The sequence below is a fragment of the Heterocephalus glaber genome, unplaced genomic scaffold (assembly GCF_053883595.1).
Source record: "Heterocephalus glaber isolate CG9 unplaced genomic scaffold, H.glaber_assembly_v1.0 deba00001497, whole genome shotgun sequence".
NCBI lineage: Eukaryota > Metazoa > Chordata > Mammalia > Rodentia > Bathyergidae > Heterocephalus > Heterocephalus glaber.
This window is the reverse complement of record NW_028258320.1, coordinates 51913545-51932498: the sequence shown is the minus strand read 5'-3', so window position 1 is coordinate 51932498 and position 18954 is coordinate 51913545. Positions and strand designations below refer to the sequence as shown.

General features: G+C 48.5%; 1 protein-coding gene across 16 annotated transcripts in view; it reads right to left on the bottom strand.

The window, feature by feature from the left end:
* The window catches only part of Cfap46 (cilia and flagella associated protein 46), a 125358-nt gene that overhangs the window by 89294 nt on the left and 17110 nt on the right, over positions 1 to 18954 (bottom strand). For 13 of the 16 annotated variants that reach the window (XR_015440551.1, XR_015440550.1, XM_087185585.1 and 10 more), the window contains 12 exons: positions 18016 to 18206; positions 13903 to 14161; positions 13517 to 13637; positions 11917 to 12040; positions 11113 to 11240; positions 10175 to 10302; positions 8104 to 8237; positions 6308 to 6520; positions 4942 to 5107; positions 2607 to 2756; positions 1608 to 1715; positions 807 to 973 (listed from right to left, as the gene is read on the bottom strand). Coding sequence is in view for 14 of the 16 variants with exons in the window: in XM_087185585.1 (XP_087041711.1) it covers positions 807 to 973; positions 1608 to 1715; positions 2607 to 2756; positions 4942 to 5107; positions 6308 to 6520; positions 8104 to 8237; positions 10175 to 10302; positions 11113 to 11240; positions 11917 to 12040; positions 13517 to 13637; positions 13903 to 14161; positions 18016 to 18206 (1889 nt within the window). In the remaining 2 variants the exon portion in view is untranslated. The remainder of the gene's footprint in view (positions 1 to 806; positions 974 to 1607; positions 1716 to 2606; positions 2757 to 4941; positions 5108 to 6307; positions 6521 to 8103; positions 8238 to 10174; positions 10303 to 11112; positions 11241 to 11916; positions 12041 to 13516; positions 13638 to 13902; positions 14162 to 18015; positions 18207 to 18954) is intronic. The other 3 variants (XM_021253218.2, XM_087185588.1, XM_087185584.1) reach the window with 2 other exon arrangements.

The window sequence follows — 18954 nt, the reverse complement described above, 5'->3', positions numbered from 1 at the left end:
TGTTTCCCAGGAAGGCTAGGGTGGGACATCAGAACAAAAAACACTGTAACATCTGGCAGAGTGATGGTGGGTAGAAAACATCACCAGAAAAAACTACTCCTGCCCCAATACACTGGAAGTCTCAATGCTGCCCAAAGAATGATAGGCTGAGGCTCTGTCGTGGCTGTGCTTGGGCTCTTTTGTTTCTATACAAAACCTTCTTGCATTCCTTCAGCTCACCCTGCACCCTTACTTTGGTGAGCACAGGGCTTATAACAGTTCAGAAAACAAATGTCACAAATGTACAATGTGTTGAGGGTGCTGCTGACTAGGTGCCATGTCCTTGCTAGCCATCCCCCTAGCTGCATAGCCTTGCCTTGCTGAAAGGGGTTCTTACAACCAAGTGCAATGCCAGCAGGGTGGTCCAGGATGAGTGACTAAATCTATGCTTCCTCAGTTTCCTCATCTAGAACCTGGAAATGGTAGCACTTTTCCACTGGGAAGAGTAAGTATTCTCTAACCCACCAGGCATGGGGTTACTTGTCACTGTGCTTGTGCCCCTGGACACGTGGAGGTTGACAAGGTACAGACACCACAGGTGGCATTGCTTTTTGACTCCCAGATCTTCACTGGCTATGTGAACACAGCTCTGGAGCTACCACTGCAGCCTGATCCTGTCCTTGTGGGAATTTAGACTCAGCATGAGGCAGATGGCATCTTCCTCCCAAATCCTGTTGATGTGAGTGGGTGCCCCCACACAGCACAAACTGAAGATGAAACTGAAGACATGGTCTGAACATTAGAACATCATTACCAAGGTTACTTACGGACCCAGTGTCCTCAGGTTCTTGATGCCCATCTGTATGGCCTGCTCGGAGGAGGCCATAGTGATCTTGTGGTCACGGGCCACGTAGGCAAAGTGAGCCAGCCGTGTCAGGGTCTGCAGCTCCACCAGAGGATCTGACCAGCTGCACTCAGAAGCCATTTTCACCAGCTTCCCAATGGAGAGAGAGAAGGACCTCTCGTTAGTGATGATGACTTTTCAACAGCATGCAGTCCCCCAAAGAGGCAGTGCTGTTAGAGCTTAGTGAGCTCATTTAATTCTGTAAAATCTTGCACATGGTATAACATTCATCTAGACAAAGATGATATGGCTTATGCTATTCCAGACAGATCCATGATTTGTAAAGACTGCATGTAGTGTAAAACACCACAAAATCCTCATCACTGTCCTCAGTAGCTACAGATGGCCCAGGGTCTGTGAGGCTTTCCTGCCACATGGGGCTGCCTCCAGACTGGGACAGGGTGAGTGTGTACCCGGGGATGCCTCTGTCTGTGCTGAAGGCTCAGGACCAGAAGGACATGGAGAGCCTACAAAGAGAAGTACTCTTCCTTATGCCAGAACAAAGAGATGTTCCAAACAGGAACTGGAGTTCTGTGCTCTCAGGGAATGAGGATACACAGCTGTGTCGGGGGTTGGGGAACATGGTGAGGATGTGGCCTTGGGTGGAAATTCTAGCTGGTGCAGATGGGATGCTCTGGACCTTAGCTCCTTTGTCCCTCTTGGGTGGTGGCTTTCTCTGCACACAGATGCTAGTGTGCCTCCCAGGACATCTAGTGTCACTCACCTGGGCCAGGGAGGGCACAGTAAAGTCCATGAGGCCCAGGCCATTGCATGAGTACATCTCGAGAGTGACAAGGACTCTGGTCACAGAGTTGATGTTCTCGTTGGTGCTCTAGTGGGACAGAAGGGGCATTGAGCATCTGTCAGCCTGAGGCACAGGGGAGGATGGCTACAGAGGAACTGGACAATTCATGAATTTAATCCTGTGTACCATTAGTTTTTATAGCAATAATCAGATCACAAATTTGGGAGTGATTACACCTTAGACTACTTTTGTAAATGTCCACCTCCAAGTTATCGTGTCATGTAATAAAAAAGGTTGTGAAGTTGTGCAGCCCAAAGCATGTAGGGCAGTGTTGAGTGATAGCTGATAGCTAGGTGACCTGACCAGAGGTGGGGAGCAGCCACTGGGACCCAGAGCTCCTCCATCTTTGCCTGCCCAGGCCCTCCTGTTCTCTCATGCATCCCTCACTCCTGGCTGGGCCCAAATGTCCCCCCCTCTTCTCCTTGGTTCCCTCCCTGACTTCCCACTGCTCCCTGCCCAGGCTGTGCTCTGGTCTACTCTACCCCAGGCCTATTGTGGCCCCACAGCAGGAAGCAGGGACTCTATGGGGTGGCTCTGAGTCCCCGTGGCCCCTGCCTCGTCCTATCCCCTCCTTCCACAGACCTTTGTATTTGCAGTTTGGAGAGGGGCTGATGCCTAAGGAGGTGACCCTCAGTCCATGAATGGCACTGAGGGTGGGCAGTATCCCCAGAGGTCCAGAGCTCATATCCTATGGAGCGCTGACTCTCAAGGGCAATTAGGGCAGTGATTTTAGTGGGGAAACAGAGGCCCTAGACTATCCTTAATGGGACATACTCCCCACCACTGCATCATGACTGAGGTGGTGATGAGGACAAACGGCCTAACTACAGGGGTAGGCAGACTGCAGATCCCACTCATAGGCCTGTCTCTGACTTGCCCCCAGGCCACCTTAGCCGTGTCCATAGCACTGCACAGCACCTGCTCTTCCATGCCCAGTCGGTGCCCGATCTGCAGCTGCAGCATCTGCTTGGCCTTCACCCAGGTGGCGATGAGCTGCTGTCGCACACTGATGGGAACTACCTCCTCTGGGATGTTCCCGTTGGTCAAATTCAGCGCAAACTCGCAGACCTAAAAGGGACATGTCTTCATTCACAAAGCTCTAATCTAAGCAGGGGAGCTTGAGCCACAGCCCAGTCATTAACGGATGTGTGGGCCTGGCTTTTGGTCTAGCCCGAGGAGGTGGTCCAGTCCTCAAGCTGCCTGGAGGGCTCCTGTGGACCTAGCAGCTCCCTAGGTCCCTGCTAGTTCTGTGGATGCGTCACATCCTCTGCTTCCTAAGTCCTTACTGCCTGGGCGTGGGGCTATCACTCTGTGGTGCAGTCACGAATGAAACCCAAAGCCAGTAAGAGGGTGAACAGCATCCTACTCCCCAGTGTGGTGTTAGTTCTGGGAGTGTGAACAGGCCTGGGACTCCTGAAAGTGGGGGCATGGATCTACCATGTTTGTGGCAAGGGTGTGTGGTTGGGGCACTGAAAGCCCAGCTGCCCACGCTTTCTTCCTTTACTAGTTATGTGCTCCAGTTTCCTTACCTTTAAGTGGAACTACAACACCATATGTGGGTTATTGTACAGAGCCTGGCCAGTGCAGTAGGTACTGCCACTAGAAATGACTATTTGCTAACCTGGGGTCACTTGACTATGAGCCACAACATGAATCCTGGTGCTCGTAAAACACAGATTGTAACAAGTCCTTTCCTGCTGTCCTCCATTCAGGCTTCTGGATAAACTCCCAGACAGCCCTATCCCATTCCACAGGAAGCCCTGCTGGAATACATGTGGGCCATGCTGACCCCACAGCTTGAGCAGGGCATCCTTCCTCTACCACACAAGTTCCCATGTTCCACTGTAGTGAGGTTTGTTCCCACACTATCATCGCTGCCACCTGGTCCTCCAGCCTGCACTGTACTCAGATTTCCTTCACTCTGACAGTTTTGAGCAGGACTTTCTTGGGATTCCACTTCAAGCACATCCTTTCAGCACTTGGATCCAGCTGGGAACCTCCTCCCTTCCACTATGTCCCTTGGCCACACCAGCCCCTTCCTTTACTTGCCCACCTCCTTTTCCAGGCTAGGGTCCTACTCCCTGTGGCCCTTTGCACTGGCCCTCTGTCCCTTCTAGAGAGGAAGATTTAAATGCTCATGTGGCCTGTCTGGCTGGCTTGTGCTGACCTTCCTGGGGCTGTCACAGGCAAAAGCCATGTGCCTTGTGCTCTCCCTTTCAGTCCCAATAGGAGCCCTTTGCAGATCACTGTCCTCACTGTGGCCCTGTGACTCCGTGACTCCAGGGCCTTATCCAGCCTGGCTCTCACCTCCACACAGGCTGGTCTTTAGTGTTACCTGCAGACACCTGCAGTGAATGAAGCAGCAAGCTCTGCAACTATTCAGAACACTGCTTTACCCAGGGCCTGAGTGGCACTTTGAGGCACCTTTAAGGTACCTTTGAAGCATGGACAGCTTGCCTGCCTCTTGTCTCCTCCTGATGGCTCAGGCAGGGACAGCTCATCCTGTACCCCAGCAGTGGATGGCACGGGCCTTCCCTGCTCCTGTTTTCCCCACAAACACTTCTGGGGATCCACACTCTGGGATTCTGCTGAGGATCTGACAGTTCCCCCTTGGACTCAGGAGGAAACTGACTTTGTTTCAAGTTTTATAGGATTCCTTGAGTTAGAAATGGTTGATGGATTATTGAACCCTTACAGCTGCCATCAAAAAGACCATAGTTTTTCCTTCAGTAGGGATTACCACAATGAAACTCACATTTACTGGGAAATAAACTTCATGATATAAGTCCCATTGCTTGGCATGTTAGCACTTTATTGGTTGCTGCATTTCTGTTCCCAAGTGACAAGGGTCCCTTCCTAGATCTATTTCCACATTTTCCTCTGCCCTGAGAAGCATGAGAAGCAGCTACAAACTCTGACCCATGAGAACTCCTAACTTGTACCCCATCCCATCTGTTACCTATGCCTGCCCCTGCCCACTCACCTGTTTTCCAGTGGCTGGAGCCCTGAAGTCCCACTTTCTGAATTGCTCACACATCTCTCACCTGATGAGCGGGATCTTCCCTGTCTAGTCTGGAGCCTCCAAAGGCCTTTACACCCTGATCTCTGGTCTGCCATGGGCCCTCCTTTCTCCCCCAACAGGCCATATCTGAGTGGCTTCCCCTCCAACCAGTCCTTCCCCCAAGTGTGTCCAGGAGGCCTCTGCTCCGTCCCCTCCCACACCCTCACCCCCCTTGGCTTGGCGAGGCCATACCTCTATCGCTGTCTTGATCTCAGAGGTAGCTCCTGAGTCCAGTGGAGCTTGAAACATATTTAGTCTCATAACTTTTCTTGACTTTTCATATGTCTGGGTGGGAATCCAGCTGATGATCAGGCCTCGAGCTAAGGCATTGCAGAGCATGGCTAACATGACTGAGTTCCTGGAATCAAGCACACAAGCTTGAGAGCTTCCCCAGGGTAGGGCACACCATCAATGCAGATCCTTGTGGTGTCTCTGTGGGTCTGGGGGCGACTAAATCTCTTCCCTTGACTCATCTGCTGGGACTTGGAGGGGGTCACCTGCTGTCCTCAGGGCCAGCTCAAGGAGGTACAGCAGACCTCTGAGGGCAGAGCTGGAGCTCCTGCTGCTCAGGCAAGGCAGGTCTCAGGGCCATGGGCAGAGCGGGAATTATGTGACAGGGAAGGGTCTTCAGAGGATCCTGAGAAGAACTGGCCAAAGCAAAAAAGCTACTTTGCCCAAGGTTGTATGGCTGAGATGTCCTGGAAGCCATGAGCAATGGTCTAGCTGTGATTACCAGGTGGAATGGGGTTGGGGGAAACATGAAATAGTCCAGATGCCAAACAGCTGGATTTACCTACAAGAGACAGGATGGCTGTGCTGTGAGGAGAAGCTCAGCTTGTAGGGGCCCTTGGCCTCTCTTGGGCCATCCAGTATGACCCAAGGCTGTGACCTGGGTATCCTGCATAGTTAGCGGGATGCCTGGCCCAAATGGGCCCTGTCAGGGACCCATGCCGGGGGAGAGGTAAACACTGCTGAGCAATTACTTATTTCATTTTCTTTGTTACTCATAATTTTAAAAATCATAGTGCACATATGTTTATGAATTCTGAGTCACTCTAGTATCCTACTTTGATGCCTGGGGTTAAAAAAACCCTTTTGTTCAGACTAAAAGCCAAGCCACCAACAACAATGACAAAAAAAAATACATTAAAATTTCATCTTAGATGAAACTTTGACCCAACTTAATGTTTTCAAACTTCTAATTTTAACTGGGAAAAAATTCATATCCATGTGGATAAAAACACATAAACATAGATTTCCATCCTCTACCCCAAGCACAGGATGAAAGGAGGGCAGAGTCACTCTTCTGCCTCACACTGAGTGACCCAGCCCCAGGCAGACTTTGAATCACTGGCAGCAGCTGGAGGCAGGCAGGAGCTCAGTGGTGGACGTGAGGCTATGTTGGGGTGGAGATTTTGTCACTGGAGTGCAGGCCAGACCCCTCCTTGATCACCCCAGCTGGTGTCCCTCTAGCCCAGGGGACAGGCTGACTCCATGGACCCTGGCCTGAGTTTGTATTTCCCTGCATGTGGATAAGTGCAGCATCCCCCACACCCACCCATGGGGGCCAATGTCCTTGATGATGTTCAGGAGGTAATACAGGGTGTCCATGAGCTCCTTCTGCCGCCCAGCTGTGATGAGATGGTGGTTGTGATTCAGGACATAGACCACAGCATTCTGCACAATCCAGGCTTCACCTATCTCCTGTCCGATTTCCGCAGAGCGCAACCAGTTATTCATGGCATAATGTGACAGGTTTTCTATCCAGGTTCTGCAAATGCACACCATGAAGCATTCAGTTCCACACAAAGCTTTTCCTAAATAAGACAATGCACAGGACCCTCCTACTGGTCCCTGCTCAGTTATACAGGGATGTTTCAGGTTGTATCTGCAGCCCAAGGGTTCAGATGGGAGCCCACTGTGGCCATCCTCAGTTTGGTGCTGCCCTCCAAGACCCTCCTACAGTCCACCTATGCAACCCACCCATCCTTCACTCTTTCCTCTTCCTGCTGGCTCCAGTCTGTCCTCACCTCCCATCTGGACACTGGCTGCTGCCCTTTGCTGCTTCTCTCATGGTGTGGGCCCTGCTACCGGCTCTGAGGAGGAACTCCTGGCTCGAGGCCCTGCCTAGACTGCCTGCCACCTCTGCATCCACCCTCACACCCTGGCCTCCTCACCATTCTGCTCCCATCACACACAGGCTGCATGGGGTAATTTGCTGTCACTCAACCCCACTGTGTGGGGACAGTGTCTCTGTTCTGCCATCCCAGGCAGGGAAAACTTTTTCTGTCAAGGGGCAGATAGTCAGTATTTGGGGTTTTGAGAGCTGTATATAGTCTCTGTTGCATATTTTTCTTGTTTTTAAAATTTTTAAATGTCAAACCCACCCTTAGCTGTACATAAACAGGCCAGGTACTTGGGTGTGGATACCTCATCCAGAAACAGGCCTGGGCCAAAAAGGTGTCCCTGTCCCCTGTCCTGTGACAGTGTGCTCACAGGACATGGACCCAGGGTGGAGCCTGGGCCAGATCATTGGTCTCACAATGCTACTGATGAGTGATTCTCTTCTAATGCCAAGAGAAACATGTGCAGAAATTACTGCTGCTACCTCTTTCCTCTCTCTTTGGCAGGACAGCAGGCAGGTTGCACAGTAAACACTGTGTCAGTACTGTACAGGAAATAGCCTTTCTTCTTCCCCAATTGAATTGGGACCACAGTTAAATAGTATTCAGTTTCTGTCACATAAATGTGGAGAATGTTCATTCATACCATATTCATTTAAAAAAATATTTTAGATTAAAAAGTCACTAAAGCCCATCATGGTTGATATAACATCTACCTTAGTTTCATGATTGTTTTTGAACTCGAAATTTCACATGGGCAGATCTTTTGAGATGTTCTGTGCAAATTAATGTGTGTCATTTGTATGCAAGGACTGTTGAGGGCTCAAGCTGCTCTGTGACAGCTTTCTTTTAAGATTTGGACCTCAAGGAGCTGCTCCTCCACTTTCCACCACTGGTGCTGCTCCCCCTAGAGCTCAACTTTACTAACAGTGAGAAAAGCTAACTAAAGTGGACAGAAGTATGATTTACCAAAACCAACTGGAGAAAACAGTCGTATGCTTTCTTCCCTCTTATTAGTGACAACCTGTGCTCATGGTCTTGCTAGGATGCACTGCTGATGGCCAGATAAAGCAATTTATAGTCTTGCTTTGTATTTAGTGCTTTGCCTTATTTATGTGAGAATGGATATTGCTCCTACAAAGAAGACCATGTTTTTATGTGTTCTCAGCCCCATGGGTGCAGAGGGACACATCAATCCTCATCCCACACCATAGCCAGGACTGTTGCCCACCTGTATGTGATCCACTCTGTGTTGGTATCTAGGGGCTCAGGCACGTAGCCAGCAGGGTGCTGGCTTGAGTCTTCAGGAGGGATAGCGTGGTCATTCAGCTCCACACCTTCTGAGCGCAGCAAGTGGACAGTGGCCTGTAAGGAAGTGCATGATGGGAAAGGTCATGGGCATGGCAGGGGCCTAGCACTGGGGAAATACACAGCCAAACATCTTTCCTTTAGGGTTTGTTTGCAAATGCCAGATAGAAGGCAGAGAGACTTGCATGATGAGCCCTATGCACCTTGTCTTCCTTGATGATCTGTCACTTTACCATAAAGGTGCACATCTCGGGAAGAGAAGAACTTGTTTTAAAAGCTCAGTCAGTCCACACCCACCATCAGACCTCTGGAGATGAGCAGACATTTTTCATGTTAGCAAATGTCCAGCCAGTTTCAAATCTCCTTGACTGCGTTGTGAATCTGTTTTTCAGCATTAAAGGCTAAGAACCCCACTGGGGACAGGCTGAGGGACTTTGAGGAGAAATGGATCTGGGTGACATCAGGCTGGGTAAGCCTCAGGGTTGTAGCCAGCTATCTCACTCCATAAGCTAGCTCTGCCATCGGGCCAGTAGGTCCCTGAGCACAGGGGTTGGATCTGATTGTGCCCATATCCCTTAGATTCTTACTGAATTAATTACAGAGTGCTTTGGCCTCAGCCTTGTGCCCACTTCTAAAGATCTGAGGACTCTGAAGTCACAACATGTCACAAAGTAACCAAGGGCCTTTGTGCAGGTGCTGGGCTAAGAGCTCAGACCCGGGGCTGAAGAGTGGGCTTTGGATTCAGCTGGGCTACATTCTACCTACTGAATTTAGGCAGGGCTGATCTCACATCTCAGCATCCCCGTGTGTGTGTGGGAATAGACCTGTAGGGGCTGCAGCTGTGAGTCCAGGCCTTGGGCCAGGACACTGAAGCACTTCCAGGATCACCTGTTAAACTTCTAGAATTGAGTCCAATTAAAATCCCCCAAATGCAAAGACAATTACCTGCTTTACTGTGTAACTTTGTAACTATGGACTCACAGTTCAGAAATTGTTTCTAACAAAAATTTTGCATTAGCACACAACATGATGCATTTCTGTTCATATTGGTTTCCCAGAAAATCTTCCAAGAACTCATGAAAATTTCCCTCCTGACTGGATAAAGAAAATGTGGTTTTTTAATAAAATGGAGTACTACTCAGCCATAAAAAATGAGAAATTAGAGACATTTATAGCTAAGTGGATGCACATTGAGGCGATACTCTTAAGTGAAATAAATAGGACACACATGTGTAAATACCCAATAGTTTCTCTGGTGTGAGAAACTGAAAGTGTAAATAAGGACTAAATGTATAATAGGTCATGAGAAATAGGAAGAAAAGGGGCAAAGGGGAAGGAAGTGGGAGGGCTAGGGGAAAGGATAGAAGGGAATGGGATTAATATGAGAAAATGGAAAAATAGGAACAAAATCTTTGTAAATAGGGAGGACTGGAGGAGTTGAAGGGAGGGCTGGGCAAGGGTGAAAAATAAGAACCAAGAGAGACTATGTAAAGGTGCAAATTTCCAATGATGAATGTCATTATATTGTATACCTAAAAGGTACCAATGATTAGAATGAATAATCGATAATGCAAAATATGAAGAAAAGGTCCAAAGGGGTAGGGGTAGTGGGAGGGGCAGGGGAAAGGAAAGAAGGGAAAGGAAACATGATGAGAAATGGAAAAAATGGAAATAAAGTGTTTGTAAATAGGGAAGGGTGGAGGGCGTGAAGGGAGGGCTAGGAATGGGGAAAAAATAAGAACCAAGATGCATTATGTAAAGGTACAATTCCCAATGAGAAATGTAATTGTGTTGTATACCTACAATGTACCAATAAAAGAATTTAATACAAAAAAAAAAAGAAAATTTCCCTCCTCGACATATAGTTTTATTTGGGGAGCAGAGGTGGAGTACTGTGACCTATAGCTCTAATGGATCCAGATTAATAGGTCACAATGACCCCAATCCGCGAGTGCAGGTACCTAGAAGATGAGTGAAAGCATGCCATGACCCACCTCAGCATTGATGAACCCCACTTCTGCAAACTTCCGCAGCAGGTACGGGGATGTCTGTTTCTGCAGGACCACATGGGACTGGCTCCAGACATCATGCACCGAGCCTTCTGCACCTTTCTTTTTCTTTCCTGAGGGGAACAGCACTGTTTGAAGATTGCCTCTTTTCTAGTAAACAAAAACAGAAGGACACCTGACCTGCTCCCTGATATCTAATCCTCTCCCCAGCTCTGTGTGGGATGGGCCCAGGTGTGTGTGTGTGTGGGGGGGGGTTGATGGACCCTATAGCAACCCTGCACACAGTCAGGCCAAAGCAACTCAATGACAGATGGCATAATGATAACCAATGGTAACTTTGAATAGTTACTTTTAGTCAGCTGCAATTACAGTTATTCCTCAGTATCCATGGAGATCGGTTCTAGGACCCCATGTAAATACCCAAATCCATGGGTACCCCAGTCCATTATATAAAATGCCACCATGCTTGCATGTAAGCTGCACACACTATAAACCATCTTAGATTAGTTATAACATCTAGTACAATGTAAGTGTCATGTGAATAGCTGTCACTTTGTATCATTTAGGGAATAACAACAAAAAACATGTCTATACATGTTCAGTACAGATGCAACTGTTTTTAAATATTTTTAATCCTCAGGGCTGAATCTGTGGGCAAGGAGCCTGCAGGTGAGAAGGGATAACTACACACATTTAGAAGGCTCCTCTGAACCAAAGTGCAAGATTAGTAAACTTTCCTGTTACTTCAGGGAAAAAACTGGCCCCTGCCAAGAGGTCCCTCAGCTGGTAGGCATCACAACCCCCATGAGGCACCCTTGGTAGGGAGGGACCTCCAGCACCACCACCATTCGGAGGTGTGTACAGGCCTGAGGGTCAGCCCACTCTGCACAGTGAGGGGGGATGTGCTTGAAACAAATGTGTACCTCGCTTCAGCTTCCCTGGCTTCTTCACCTTGATGTCATACAGGAGGCAGAAGCGGCTTGCAGTCCGACACACGTCCCAGACCCCTTGCTTCCGGGCAACTTTGACCAGCTCTGCCCAAATCTGAATTCTGCTCCCCAAGATCCAAACAGGAGAAAAGCAAGTTCAGTCCAAGTTGTGAAATTAGAAAATACCCAGAATGACTGCTTGAGAGGAAAAGCCAATGTTGTATGGTTTTGAGGTTGTAAAGAATGACTTTGAGTCCCAGCAAAGTTATAGGCATGGATGTGAGGTGAGAGGGGCAGCCCTGGCCGGTGGGCTGCAGGCAGTGGTGAGGGCCCATGAGTCCATGTGGCGTGTCCCTGGGATCAGGTGCAGCTCTCTGGTTCTCCCCATCAGGTACTGGTGGTACTGTACCTTCCCATCCTTATGACAATGAGAAATATCCCACACAATTTGTTCCCCTGGCTGAGGTGTGAGGTAAGTCTCTCTAGGTTGGGGACACCCTGGTCTGCCCTGGTTGATGTGTCCTGACAGTCGGCATCATGCATAGGAGTGACAGTGTCACCACGGGCTACACATTGCATGGGCTGAGGCCTGTTGTCTCTTATAGGTGAGCAGGCAAGGTCCCACCTATCAGGCCTCTCGGTGGGGCAGAGACACTGGAGCCTGCGCACCTGGGCAGCCATAGGCTTGGCCTCCAGACAGTATACTCAGGCTGGTAGGCCCTTCCTGCTGACTTTGCTTTCTTTGCTTTTCTGTCCATTTTTTTCTCTGGAAGAGTGCTTGTTTTGTTCCTTTCTTACCTCTCTTGGTCATTCTCATTTCCCAGATGAAGTAAGTGCCCAGCAGCCTTGTCCACACTGAGCATGTGATGTCGAGCCTTTGCAAAGAGATAGGTGAACCGGCCCCTGTTTTTCCCAATGGAAACTGAGAACAGAAAACAAAATACAAATGATGACTGGGTTGTAAGGGATTAGCTGACTGAGGAATTTTTAAAAAATATTTTTTATTGGTATATGTTGGTAGTATGTAACGATTACATTCATTATGGGGAATTGATACATGTATGTTACAGCTTGTGCTTAGATGTCCCCCTAAAGCCTCATGAGGTCTTAGGTGGGGCTTATTCAGAGGTGGCTGAATCTAGAGTGTGTGCTATCTTGCTCACCCTCTCAGGCAGGAACACACCCTATCCACAGGTGGCCAGAAGTTCATGTTCATTGACTAAAATGAATCAAGAAAGCAAAACATATGTATCCAAGTGATGCCCACAAATTTACAATGGCTTCTCGACTTGTTAGAATGAAATGAAACCACAGGAGGCAAAGTGACCAAGAGAGATGGTGAAGCATGACAGAGAGATGGTGCCTACACCTCCTGGGGCCAATTCCAGAGCCATCAAACTTCTTAGGGTGACATTATCTGACCTCGTTCTCCTCTCCTTTATCCTCAGATTCACAACAAGGATGGCACCAGCTTTGACTACCACCTCCAAGGCTCCAGTCCCTGTCACCAGATGTCAGAGAGCGGAGATGGAGGGCAGCCTCCATCCATGAGGACAGGCAGACAGGCCTGCCCTGCTGCTCCTGGGGAGGAAGAGCTAGGGCTGTGAGGATCGGACATGCTCCTCTTTCTCCTGGCTCACCAGCCACACTTGGGTGATGCAGCAGCCTTGTATTCTATTACCTGAAATTAGTTTACAGTCTCTCTGGGAATAAAGGCAATGGCTGAGAGGCTAGACCTGAGTAATAAATGTGGAAAGGCAACCCCAGAGCCACTGTCCCTGTGCCTTGGACACTGCTTTGGGCTGACTAGTGACCCCAAAGAGGCTCCCTTTAAGTCCTGACCTAAGGATCTTGGAATGTCACTTTATTTAGAGAGGGGGTCTGGACAGAAGTGAGTAAGGGGAAGAGGCCATTAAGCCAGCCTTAGCCACTCTGAGTGAGGCCTGTGAGAAGAAGACATCAGGACAGGCACACCTAAGGGATGTCGGCGTGTACAGCAGAGGAAGATGACCATCTGTAAGCTAAGGAGAGAAGCTTCAGGAGAAAGCAGCTTTGCCACACCTTCTTCTTGGACATCGAGTCTTTAGAATGGTAGGAAGATAGAGGCACTGTCTCATCCCCTAGAATGTAACGCTTTGCTGTGGTGGCCTGAACTGACTAACAGCAGTGTGTGGAAAAAGCTGCTCTCTGGTGCTTCAGGAAACCCAAGACAGAACATTAGGGACTGAGGTCAGGGACATCAAGTGCAGGCTCACAGCACAGACAGATTTGTTGGGGTCCTGCCTTTGTCTGGGGTTGGGCTCAAGATAGCATGAAGGCCTGGAGTGGGTCCTAAGCAGTGAAGGAAACTTTTAAGACAGGAATGTTCCAGGCTCTGAGAGTGGAGAGTAGAGCTCACCTTTGGCCTCGTTTTCACTGTCTAGCACAATCTGGAAGGTATCTGGGGCGAGAGCCAGGCCCGCATTCACCAGGAGGGCCCGCTTCTTCCTGACACTGTCTTTTGGCATAACTTTTTTTGCCTGCAAAAGGAAGGGCCAATTTGATGAGCATGTTGTCTAAAGTAGCCTCTTCTTTGGTCCTTCTGAGGATGCTCAGCCTTCAGAGGAAAACCTGGGTTTTTTCCCTGAGCCACAACATGGCCTTCTTGCTGTCAAGTGGGCCCTAGGCAGCTCCATCCCTGCCACACCCTGTACCTCAGCCCCAACCTTGTGCTGAGTCTGCACAGATCTGGGGTCCCCTCCAGCTCCCTCTCCAGCCAGCCCCCACAACAGGCTGTGGCTGCACCTGCTCAATGGCCATGATGGCCTTGTCCTCAGCACGCTCTGGAGACTGGTACAACATGGTACACAGGCGCAGGCGGTTGAAGGCTGTCTTGAGCTTGTCCTGGTAGAGACCCAGGCTGTCCAGGCTCATGGCCTTCTGCAGGTGTTCCATGGCGGGCTCCAGTCGGTCCTCATCCTCTTCAATGCATGCCATTTCCATGTGCACTTGGCAGCGAAGCAGGGTCATGAGGCTGGGAGATGGGCACATGTGTTTGGAGGGCCTGGTTGGGTGGCCAAGCAGATGTGCAGGGCTGGGGTCCACCCTCCAACAGGAGGCAGGTGATGCCTTGGCCTCTCAGTGCCCCCGGCTTTCTCGTCTCCCTCTGATCATACCTTGCCTTGTTGCTCTGAGAACTCACACAAAGGGCCAAAGGGACTGTCCTTGCAGACCACTGGAGACCTCAGAGCACAACTGGTAAGGAGTGGCAGGTGGCAAATGGATGAACATTGGTGAGACTTTCTGTGACATGAGCTCCAGAGGAAGCAGTACTCATAAACCGTGCAGAAACCATTGCTCCCCATGTGTCTATCACACAAATGCACCTCTATCTCCTGGAAAGTTTGTGATGTCACCACTGTAGTGGGCATACCAGGCCCTCAACCCCGCCCTGGAGAAGCCCTTGTTTCTGAGCAAAGCCTTTGCTGTCAATAGCATGGGAGAGGGCCACCTCAAACACTGTCCCAAGACATAGTTTTAGCATACCCCCAAAGACTGTAAAGATTCTACAGGACCCATGGACAGACAGACTTTTCATCAAATCAGAGAAGTGACATTAATACATGTAATCTCAGAAGAAATCAGAAACAGGTCAAGGAAAGTGAGGAACACTGTGAGGCTGGAAAAAGAGAGAAAGCTCATGGTGTCAGGCAGGACTCCTGCAGGATTCAGGAGCCCAGAGCACCATGCAGATGCCAGAAGGACCTTGGTCAAAGCCAAGTATGCTCCCAGCCAGGGAATCAGGGTCCACAGACACTGCCTACAGGTTTAGACAGCAGCCAGAACTGAGCTGTTTTCATATGGTCTGGGGCCAAGAACAAAGAAGCCAAAAAAAGTGGGAGTGAGTCCACATGGGGAGAAATGCAGCACCCAAAGAACAGGCAATGTGCACACTGAACCCCACATGTAAGACTCTCCTAGAACCAGATTACCTAGGATGGTGGCCAAGTTGGCCAGGAGCAGCACACAGAGAGGAGCCCTTGAGGGAAATGAAAACCATGGCCACCAGACTCAAAAACTAGAGTCCATATCCTCCCAAAATGACTTGGTGGCCCAGTGAAAAGCCTTTCGTTAATAATTTTCTATTTCTTCTTCTTCTAACTATGATAAAGTGGCTCCTAATGGACTATCCTGCCAACCACTGCATCCATAAAACTGGACCAAAGACAGGAGACAGTAGTTTCCAGGCATGAATACCAGGTTCTGGGAGAGGAAAACTCAGGAAAGAGCTGGTGACAATGGCTCAATATCATCCCAGAACAGCCTCCTGGCAATGACAGAGCAGGTGGGGCCTTTACATTGCCCACTGAGCTAAGGAGGTAGAGCACCTGCCCAAGTAAAACCTCAAACCACAGCCTCATGAGCTCTGTAGGAAAGGCATATTTGGAGCCTGAGGATGGGCTTGGGAAGCACCTTGGGCCTCCAGAGAGGTGCTAGATGGAACCAACACTTCTCTGAAAAAGATAACAAAATGCAACAGTTATAGTGTATCACCCGCAGGAGTGAAAATCACTACACTGGCAAGGCAGCAGAAGAATGTTACCCATGGTCAGGACACAGATGTCAGGAGCTGGTTTAGCAAATAAATCCTAAAAAGCTGATAGTACAATATAAATATTGTAAATATGTTCTCAAATTGAGGGAAAAGAGAATATTGAGGAAATGAATAGATAGGGAATCTCCATTTAGAAATGGAAAGTGAAAGAAAATGGAAAAAAACTATAAAATGATAATAACTGAAATAAAAAAAAAGTTCTGTTTGAGGAGGGTGAGAGCAGATTGGGGAGATCAAAAAAAAAACAAACCAATAATTTCCCAAATTTGATGAAGGCTTCGTTTTACATATCCAAGTATCTTAGAAAAGCAGAATTAAAAAGAGCTCCTAGGAATATCATAATCAAAAAGCTGAAAACCAAAGCTAGAGATACGAACTTGAAAACAGAAAGGAGGAACAAAGGACAGGGGAACCATTCTTACAATAACTGGACTTTTTATCAGAGACCATGGAAGCTAGAGGAAAATGAAACCTTTTTCAAAGCATTTAAAGAAGAACCATAGCTGCCAGTTCAGGATCCAGTAACTAGTGAGAATAGTTTCCAAAAACAGGAGTGAAGTGGGGTCACCTTCACATCAGCAAAGCTAAGCACATCCGTCAGTCACAGCCCTGCTCCCAGGAAGAGTGAAAAATTTGTCAGGCTGAGATGCATTTCACTAGATGGGGCCTCTGTCCTGGAAAAAACAAAAAAGAGACCCTGAGATTGGAAAATATGGGGTAAATACTGGAGCCCATTATTTTACTCAAATGAAAGAACAGCTGACAACAGATGAAGAAAGGGTGTGGTATGAAGTCACAGGGTGCAAGATCTGCACCTCTGTGGGATGAGAGTGAACTGAAAAGTGTCAGGAAAAGTGACTGAAGTGACCTTACACAGGCTGTGCTAAGTGAAGGAGAAGCAATGGCCCTAGAGAATCACTTTTTCCCAGAAGCTGGCAGAGAAAACAGAGTAGACTTCTAGAACATGCAACCAGCTCCAAAGGAGGCAGGGAAGCAGCAACAGCAGGATGAAAAGGAGACACATGTAGGGAGTGTGTAATGAGTTGATTGCTTGAATCAGAGGCCAGCTACTAAAAGGCCGCACAATCCAACTAAGCAGCAGAAATTGTTATATTAAATGTAAAAGCAAGACTCAACTGTCTGTTATCTAAAAGACATGCACTTAAAATGTTCTTTGGACTTTCAATTTAAGAAAACAAATAGGATTACAATTCACTGACAGAAACAGATAAAGCCACACAATAGTGAGCATGCAGAGTTGGCATGGTAATATCTCTATCAAACCACAGGGGACTCAGAGGAGGTGTCTACCAGAGCCCTGACACTGGAAAGTGAAACTGTCAGAACTAATGGAAAAGAGAGGCAGATGCACACTCACAGCTGGTCTCTACTTTTCCTGTCTCGGGAAGAGTTAGAACTATCACACAAAAAGGCAAGGACATAGAAAGTATGAGCCACATGATTAATGAACATGAGGAAGGCTGGGAAGAGCTACCAAGACTCTTCCCAGGAATGAGGGATCACTCCTCACCTTTCAGCCCAGGCTCGGGCTCTCTCAGGCTGAAACTCTCCCACGAAACAAAACAAATGACCCTCTGGCCCAATGGCTTTGTTGTTAAATTCTACCAAACGTTTAAGGAAAAAAATTACAAGTGGTACACAAATTGCTTTGGAAAGTGATTTTAGAAAAATGCTTCCCAACTTGTAAAGCCAGCATAAGTTTGGAGTCAAACCTGACAGAAATAGAAGTTTTGTACAGGTGTGTCACAATCGGAGACAGGAAAGTATCAAAAAGCCTGTGAAAGAAGCTCACCACTAGGCATAGGGGCAATAAAAAAATGTACTGTGAAATACCCAAGAATAACAAAACTTAAAAGGATGGATAATACTAAGTGTTGCAAGGATATGAAGTAACTGGGACTCCTACAGTGTGGTATGAGCAGAGGGATGCAGCACTTGGAAGAGGGCCTCTCATAATGGCAATGTGCCTGCTACATGTCTAGCACTGCTTTGAAGATACATTTTCAAGCCTCTTTCCAGCTAATCCCACCCTACATCCATGGACCAGTAGATTAAAAAAAACATGTTGGATATTCATATCATGGGATACTCAGCCACCAAAGGAAAAGACTCTTGAGGGAGGAAACACTATGAAACTGAAAGGCATCAGCCAAGTGAATGAAGCCAGGCTCAGGGGGTGCTGTGCATCCCACTGATGATGCTCAGAATGACAAATGTGCCCACAGGGAGAGGAGCAGTTTGACTCTGTCCCTCTCCAGCTGCATGCCCCTGGGGGTGCACACCTGTCCACCTTCTCCAGAATCTCTGCGATGTTGGTCAGTGGCTTGCGTAGGTGGTGCCGCAGGCTGTGCTGCAGAAGAGGCAAGCAGGTGTTCCACTGGGTCATGCACACCACTTGGATGGCCTGGGGGTCACCCAAGCGGATGGCGCGTTGCAGTGCCATGTCCAGTCTCTTTATTATGTCCAGCTGGGCCTGCAGGGGGTACATTGAGTGACTCTGTTGTTATGGCTTGTATCTAAATGTCCCTCTAAAGCCTCATGTGCTCATAGGTGGGGCTTTTAGGATCTGGCTGAATCTAGGGTGTGTGATACTGGGATTAAGTGTGCGTGGTACTAAATTACCCCACTAATTAGAATTATAGTTCTGAGTGTTGCCACCTACAAGGCTGGTGGCCTGGATGGGGTCAAAGGAAAGACAGCTGGCTACCTGCTGCTCGCTGCCTTCTGCCTGCCACACCATGAACCGCTCTTCTTCTGTGATGCCCCTGTGTTATGCCACCCTGCCCTGAAGCCAGCTGACTGGACTGAAACCTCTACAAACTGTGAGCTGAAATAAACCCTTTTTTCTTTAACTTTGGGTGCCAGGTATTTAGTCTCACCAATGAGAAAAATAACCACAACATCTGTGCAGATTGTGAGACTGGTGCCAGTTATGAAGCCAGTTATGTATGGTCTGGCAGAGCTGGTGCTGGCAGCTCTGACCAAGGTCAGGAGCTGGAGGATGTGGGGTTGGGGCAGCAGGTGGGCCAGGTATACCCTGAGAACTCAGGGCCGTGTGCTGGGCCAGGCCCTGGGTCCGTGGTGACAATGTCTCAGTGTTATTTTCTGGAGGGAGACATTATGGTTAGAAGACAAAAAGCTTAAAAGTTTTGCACTTCATCATATACCTCTTCCAGGAGTGGACACTGAGTCTCTTTAGTTATTGATCTTGTGTATTTAAT